This window comes from Chiloscyllium plagiosum, chromosome 17 (assembly GCF_004010195.1).
Source record: "Chiloscyllium plagiosum isolate BGI_BamShark_2017 chromosome 17, ASM401019v2, whole genome shotgun sequence".
In the NCBI taxonomy this organism is placed as follows: domain Eukaryota; kingdom Metazoa; phylum Chordata; class Chondrichthyes; order Orectolobiformes; family Hemiscylliidae; genus Chiloscyllium; species Chiloscyllium plagiosum.
In genome coordinates, this window is record NC_057726.1 from 52,601,817 (window position 1) to 52,610,399 (window position 8,583).

Consider the following 8,583-nt stretch of genomic DNA (forward strand, 5'->3'; position numbering starts at 1 on the left):
ACACTATCAATATATTCTCCAAAGATAATGTAAATGGCATTGAAAATGCCTGAAAATATACGTTGATTCGATTGAACAAGTTAAGCTTAACTCTTAGCCAGAATCACAAATGCATCACCTGCAGGATTATTTGCATATTAGTAAAATTGACCTTCCTAACTTTAGAAAGTTGAAAGAGCAACACTCATTCACGACAACTTAGCAATAGAAGCTTAATGATCCAAAGTATAAGGTCCACTTTTCAACCAAAATACACATTCAAGTCTCATCTGATTTGTATATTGGAAAGGGGCAATGATGATTCATAAAAGTGACCTCAGAAACTGAGACCATATACCTACCAGGGACTGATGAACCTGCTTTTTTACTTTACTCATTCATGGGATGCAGTCTTCTCTGGCTGGGACAGCATTTGCTTATTCCTAATTCCCATGAGAATATGGTAGCAAAATGCCATCTTAAGCTTCTGCAGTCCACTTGGTTTAGGTACACACCAAAAACTGTGGAGAGGGGTTGCCAAGATTTGACCCAGTAACACTGAAGTAGTGGAGATATATTTCCAAGTCAGAAGAGGAGTTACATGGATGAGAACTTGGTGGTGGTGGTGCCATCTATCTGCAGCCCCAGTGCTTCTAGATAATAATGGTCACACTTTTAGAAATTGTTGCAGCGTATCTTATAGATGGTACACAATACTACTGCGATGCATCTGTGGTGAAGATGTGGTGGAAAACATCTTTGATGTTTATGATTTTGTGCCAAACAAGCAAGTTGCTTTATCCTGCATGACGTCAAGCTTTTCAAGTGATGTTAGAGCTGCACTTGTCCATCAAACTCATGATTTGTGCCTTATAGTGGAAAGGCTTTCAGAATCAGGAACTGAGTTATTCCCCACAGAATCCTTAGCCTCTGATCCGCTCTTGTAGCCACAGTATTGAAATGGCGGGTGAAGTTCAATCTCTGGTCAATGGTAACCTCCAGATTTTGATAGTGGGAGATTCAACAATGGTGATGTCATTAAATGTCAAGATTTTATCTTGTTGGAGATGGTCACTTGTATGGCATAACTATTACTTGCCACTTGTTAGCATGAACCTGGAGATTGTCCGGGTCTTACTGTACTTGGACATGGATTGTTTCAGCATCTGAAGAATCACAAATGTTGTGAACATCCCCATTTTTGACCACATGACAGAGGGAATGTCAGTGATAAAGGAGCTGAGGATGGTTTGTTTAGGACACAACTCTGAGGAACTCCTCCAGATCTGTTCTGGAGCTGAAATGACTGATTTCCAACAAACATCATGCTTTGTGCAAGGTACAAATCCAACTATTGCAGAGTTTTCCCTGATCGAAATATGACAGAATGACTGCTACCAACAACAATACAGTGATTTCTATTGAATGGATTACGCAGAAAACTAAAATGGTCTCTACACGGGTGCAGCCCACGTCATCACCTGTTTGCAACAGGCCTCAGCAAGCATCTGTGCATGGACTGTTTACATTGTGTCAGGATACAATTTTGCATGCACCATGTTCCATGTACAGTGACATCAGTACAGTGCTTAAACAGATGCCCTCAACCAGGTCTCAGTACAGGATGACCCCCGTATCGGTGGAATTGTTTCCCGCGGTTTCACTTGCCCGTGGCTTACCACGGCCGGAACCTATTATAGGGAATGTTCTAGTACCAGGGACTGGGGGCTGACAGGAAGGTAAATTTCCCATTTAAATGAATAGGTTTGCTCCTACCCACGGATTTGGGTTTCCGCAGTAGGTCCTGGAACGTAACTCCCGCGGATACGGGGGACTACTGCACATACACATGCATTACTGAAGGTACCAGGTACGTTGCTCCATTTTCCACTGACTGAGGATGAGGGAGGTTTGGAGGTGAAAGTTGGGACCAAGGCAGAGACAGAAACTGGGGCCGAGGACGCTGGAGTAAAGCAGAAGTGAAGGCTGGGGCTGATGACATGGAGATTCCCCTCCTCTGTGCTGGCTGTGGAGGTCTCTGTTTCCCCCACCTTGCTGCGTGGCCTTGCCCAGGATGAGATGGTGGTGAAGGTGACCAACAATTGCTTGGGGGTGTGTGGAAAACAGTTGCAGAAGCAGCCTTGGCTCCTAGACACGACATCCTGGTTCTAGGAAACATCCCTCCATGGGCTGGGCAGCAAAGATGCTAAGGGGTGAGTGCAGTGAAGGGGTGGCAGCTGAGACCAACCCTGCAGACACCACTTCATTTGTCCCAGCCTCCATCTTTCCATGTTGTAGAACACATAGAATCTCAGGTTGAAACTGTCTCCTAAGAGCTTTCCACAGCACCATCTTTGAGATCAGCTGCTGTTGTTCATCACTTCAAACTGACATAAAGTACTGCTTTGTTTCTGCATGCTTTTTATTCCACCTAAAGATGCCGTTTGCAGTAAATGCAGCCAACTGTTACATACATGCGCATACAGAATGAGCAACATCTTATGGTGTGGTGATAGTGTCTATACCTTTGGATCAGATCTGTTCTGGAGACGTGATAACAGGTTGATCAAAATCTTTTCGGAATGAGGAAACAATTAGACCAAGCTGTTATGCCCTCATATTAAAAGACACAAGAAGAGTGATCGTTTTGATGAACAATTATAATCCTAACAGATTTCTGCTTTCAGAAGTTGGGAGAAAAGAGAAAAATTGGAAGCAGGGCAGCAAGTGGTTGCAACATTCTCTCCAAAATGAGCATGTGCATGGTCACCTAGCTTTCTATAACTTACTGCATGCTGACATTCCCCATAAGGTGTAAGATTGTGCAGTCGCCACTTTAAACATACACTGCAAACAGAAATCATGCTGAACATTAGAATTATACTAATTTTGTTTTGTTCTAACTGCAGGTAGGTACAGCTCAGAGTAATGCTAATTAGGGATCAGATCCCAACAGGGGTGGCATGACAGATGGTGAGCCGGGCTCAATTCTCACAGGTTTGATTCCAGCCTTGGGTGCCTGCCTGTGTGAAGTTTGCATGTTCTCTCCATATCTGCATGGGTTTCCACCGAGTGCTATGCTTTCCTCCCATGGTCCAAAGATGTGCAGGTTAGGTTGATTACCATGCTAAATTGCCTCATGATGCCCAAGGGTGTATTGTCTAGGTGGATTAACCATGACAAATGTGAGATTACAGAAGGGTAGGGGAACCGAGTCCAGGTGCGATGCTGTTCGGAGGGTCAGTGCAGACTCAATGTGCCAAATTGCGAAAGGTCTATAACACAATTTCTGGTCTACAAACAGAACCACTGTACTATGTCAAGTTCAACCAAATTCCCCAGTGGTTAGCACTGCTGCCTCACAGCACCAGGGACCTGGGTTCAATCCCCGCCTCGGGCAACTGTCTAAATTGCCCGCAGTTTTAGGTGCATTAGTCAAGGGGGAATGTAGGGGAATGGGTCTGGATGGGTTGCTCTTCGGAGGGTCGGTGTGGACTTGTTGGGCTGAAGGGTCTGTTTCCACACTGTAGGGAATCTAATCTAATCATTCCACAAATGGTAACATTTACTGATATCAAGTTATTTTCCATTTTGTATCATCAATTCAACTAAGTCACAATGTTCAGCAGAAAAAATGGATCACAGAATTTAGTCTCAAAGTCATCATTAAATATTGAGTAAATCATGTTATAAAAGTGAATTTGATTTCATTAACGATAAATGAAACAGTTTTTTATTTATTACCCAACTATTCGTGAAATGTCTGTCAGTCCTGAAGTCTTTTCAAATGGTTCAATTCTTTCAACTTCTTCCAGTTCTTTTGGAGAAAAAAGCATTTGTTTTATTAGCAGAGAAACAACTGAGCATAGAGATATTTATGTGATATGAATATCCTACTTTTGTTCACATAAGTTCTTATACATACTGCAATAATGGTTGAATTTGCCAGATATATTTCAAACATGGTAGACAGTGAAAGCCCTTTCTGTAAATCTAACGTGTGATGTGTGGAATAGAACACATCAGGGAAAACAAAACTTGACTGATTCTTGAACTATGCTAAAGTGAATGCCCACAACTAGGAGGGCTTCATGGAGACAACAGTAAGCATCAAAGGCCCTATACTACTAAAGCGTGGAACTGGGAAATGTCATCAACTTTCCTCATAATTTCCATCCTTCCTTTCACATGGCCCATCTCTGAATCCTCCGTTCATTTCTGTAACTTTTCTATTTCTTGGATAGACGCTCGACCAATGCTCACATTAAGTCGACTGACATGCACAGTTATCTTGATTACATCTGGGGAAAAAAAAGTCTAGAAGAAGAATTAATTGAATGTTTTTGGGTCAGTTTCCGAGACTAGCATGTTATGGCATCAACCAAAAGCAGGCTATACGAGATCTGGATTTGAGCAAAATAGGATTAATTTGTGATGTCATAGAGAAAGTGCCCCTGGGTAGCAGTGACCATAATAGAATAGAATTTTATTCACACTTTAAGGGCAAAGTGTGAATCCATTACTACCACTCTGAATTTAAACAAGGGAATTTGAGAGGTCAATAAAGATGTAGTACCAATTGTTTAAAGGGCTATTCCAGGTGGACAATAGATCCATTACAACAAATCAGAAAAATTCTAAGGGAAAGACCCATCATTTGGTTAACTGAAAAAATCAAAGATAACATCAAATGCAAAGAATAGACATAAAATTGTGCAAATATCTGTGGTTTCAGAAGATTGGATAAAATATAAAAAGCAGTAAAGAATCACTAAAAGATTAATATGGTTGCAAAAATTAGAGTACAGGAGAAAGTTAGCTAAAAGTATAAAAACAAATATTTTTTAAAAGTTCATAAAGGAAACGTTGCTCCATTAGAAATAGTCTGGGAATTTAGCAATGGAGAATAAAGAGATGGCACATGAATTAAACAGATACTTCATATTAGTCTTCATCAGAGAGATAACATCCCAGAAATAGCTGCAAGTCAGAACTGAAACGTAGGAAGGAACTCAAAACATTACAATTACCAGTGAAGTAATATGGAGTAAATTGTTGGAACTGCAATTTGATACTTCCAGACATAAAAAGACTTTTAAAAAGCTGGCCCAGCCCAAGGTCTTATAGTGGAGTGGTCATACCCCTACTTTTGAACCAAGAGACCCAGGTTCAAATCCCACCTGCGCCACAGGCACGAGATAACATCCCTGAACAGGGATTAGAAAATATTAAACAAATAAAGAATATCCAAGGGTCTCATGGCACATAGGTAGTGCCCTACTTCTAAGCCAGAAGGCCCAGATTTAAGTCCCATGATCTTCAGATGTGAGTAATAAGATCACTTAACAAGTTGATCAGAGGGAAAAAATGAAGCAGACCCAGCAGGCTTTTGTGCGTCACAACCTCAGGCCCAGGTTCAAGTCCCATTATGTTCCAGAGGTGCGTGAACTGGTTGACTAGAAAATAAGATAAAACAGACCTGGAAGGGGTCTTATGGAGCATTGCTAGTGACCCTGTCTCTAAGCCATGAGGCCTGGGTTCAAGTCTCACTCCTCCTGAAGTGTGTATTGACATCTCTGAGTAGACCGATCAGTAATTATAGTAAAGCAGACCCAAGAAGCGCAATTGTGGAGCAGTGGCAGTGTCCATACCTCTAGACCAGGAGGTCAAAGGTTCAAGGTATACATATTCCAGAGGTGAGTAATAACATTTTGAACAGGTGGATTAGTACAATAAAGCAGATCCAGGACCCATTCCTGTATTGTAATTGTTTTCACATTAGTTTTACACATGAAAAGGTTCCAGTTAGACTAGGTAGAACACGCCCTCTCAACCCCTCCCTCACTTTTAATAGTTTGCATTGTCCGTAACAGGCCTTAGATGTAAATATCAAATTGATTGCACAGGTGTTTACTGGCAGCGGTTAATAGCTAAAAACAAAACGAAAGCCCAGGCTGGGACTAAGCTATGCATACCTTGAGCAGCGGCTCTATTTTGGTGTTCAACAATGAATTGTGTTCCTTTCCAGTCAGGCTTCCTGAGTTATTACACTTGCTTAACTGAGAAGTTTCTTCTTTGGCATCGTTAGCAGGGCCGTCAATCATAATCATTTCACCTCATGGAATCTGCTGTCTCCTACGCTTCCGCTTCCTCTTCCCCCCAGAACTAAGATCCAGTTCCCTTTCCAGCACAACACACTGACCAAAAGATCATTCCCTGCCATTTCCTCCATTTTTTAGGTGATAGCCCAACTTAACACATCTTACCTTTTCAGCATTCTGAAGGAACCAAACCTTCCATGACACACTGGTACACCTTGTTACGCACTCATAACAGCTCCCCAACTTCCCAAAGCACCCTTCCATCCAAGCACAGTGGATGCAACACCTGTCCTTTTTTCCCTCTGCCAAGGCTTCAACCAGCCCTTTCAGATAATACAGTGATTTTATTGTATTTTTTTCAACATATTCTACTTGATTCAACACTCACAATGCACTCTACAGTGGGAAGATTGATTGACTGCTTTGAGAAAAATCTCTGTTCAGGATGTGAGCATAACCATGAACTTAAAATAATCTATTATTTTAATTCTTTAGTTTTTAATTCTTATTCCCACTTTGACCTTTTTGCCCTTAGCCTCCTGCAGTGTTCCAAATGAAGTTCCATTCATGCTCCATAAAAAACACCATCTTCATGTTAGATTTAACAACTTGATCTTGTAACCTCTGTCCATATTTTGCCCCATTTTCTTTGTTGCTTTATTTATAATCTCTTATTCCTCCTTTTCTTTTCCCTTTGCTTTCGGACAGAAGTGCTTTCTGATGTGGCCATTCATAACTTCTCCAGACACATTTTGTTTCTTTGCTTTACCCATTACCACTTGCCCTCCACCATGATACTCTTGTCATGTAATGTCTCCAGATATCTACCCCATCACAGTCTCTCTTTTTCATTCTTTCTTCTCACTATTCCTGGTTCATCAAGGTCACAGAGAATGTTAAGTGCTTCTCTCCCTTCAAATACAGTCACACCTGCTGTCTGCACATTTTTGTTTTGTATCAAATATTTTTGACAAATTTAACTCATCTGTATCGTTTACACTTAAGTAAAATAAACAAAACACATTTTCCAATTAATATTCATAGTACTTGCACAATAATATCCATTCATTCCCTAAATGCAAAAAGGCAAAAGCAAAACTGAGTGACAAATTACTGCAGGCTATTTAAGTAGATGTAAAGTAATATGGTTAGAAACCATAAAATGGCAAAAAAATAGATCAACTTTATACCTTTTCCTTGTTGAAGGTAATTATGTACGCCCTCTTCAAAGTCATTCTCATTTATAACTTTGTGTTTTATTGGTCTTCTACAAAGAATGGGTTTTGTTGTGGATTCTTCAAAGTCAGGATTAATTAAACTGAAATAAACAGACAACCACATGGACCATATTAAACTCTGTTTGAAATACATAACATTCTACTCAGCTCATTATACGTTACAAGCTACGTCACACATTTCTCTAAACGCATCATCAAAAATATGCTGTACTAATACAGTCATTGAGTCATAGAGATGTATAGCATGGAAACAGACCCTTCGGTCCAACCCATCCATGCCGACCAGATATCCCAACCCAATCCAGTCCCACCTGCCAGCACCCGGCCCATATTCCTCCAAGCCCTTCCTATTCATATACCCGTCCAAATGCCTCTTAAATGTTGCAACTGGACCAGCCTCCACCACTTCCTCTGGCAACTCATTCCATACGCATACCACCATCTGCATGAAAAAGTTACCCCTGAGGTCTCTTTTATATCTTTCCCCTCTCACTCTAAACCTATCCCTCTAGTTCTGGATTCCTTGACCCCAGGGAAAAGCCTGTCTATTTACCCTATCCATGCCCCTCAATTTTATAAATCTCTATAAGGTCACCCCTCAGCCTCCGACGCTTCAGGGAAAACAGCCCCGCCTGTTCTGCCTCTCCTTATAGCTCAAATCCTCCATCCCTGGCAACATCCTTACAAATCTTTTCTGAACTCTTTCATGTTTCACAACATCTTCCCAATAGGAAGGAGACCGGAATTGCACGCAATATTCCAACAGTGGCCGAACCAATGTCCTGTACAGCTGCAACATGACCTCCCAACTCCTGTACTCAATACCCTGACCAATAAAGGAAAGCATACCAAACACTATCCTATCTATCTGCGACTCCACTTTCAAGGAACTATGAATCTACATTCCAAGGTCTCTTTGTTCAGCAACACTCCCTAGGACCTGACCATTAAGTGTATAAGTCCTGTTACGATTTGCTTTCCCACGATGCAGCACCTCGCATTTATCTAAATTAAACTCCATCTGCCATTTCTCAGCTAATTGGCCCATCTGATCAAGATCCCATTGTAATCTGAGGTAACCTTCTTCGCTGTCCACCACACCTCCAATTTTGGTGTCATCTGCAAACTTACTAACAGTACCTCTTATGCTCGCACCAAATCATTTATATAAATGACAAAAAGTACAGGACCCAGCACCGATCCTTGTGGCACTCCACTGGTCACAGGCCTCCAGTCTGAAAAATAACCCTCCACCACCCTCTGTC

General features: G+C 41.4%; 1 protein-coding gene across 1 annotated transcript in view; it reads right to left on the reverse strand.

Annotated features, from left to right (window-relative positions):
• Window positions 1-8,583, reverse strand: part of cenpt (centromere protein T) — a 53,594-nt gene that overhangs the window by 16,003 nt on the left and 29,008 nt on the right. The window contains exons 8-9 of the mRNA XM_043707082.1: window positions 7,271-7,398; window positions 3,724-3,796 (exon numbers count right to left, since the gene is read on the reverse strand). Of these exons, the coding sequence (XP_043563017.1) occupies window positions 3,724-3,796; window positions 7,271-7,398 (201 nt within the window). The remainder of the gene's footprint in view (window positions 1-3,723; window positions 3,797-7,270; window positions 7,399-8,583) is intronic.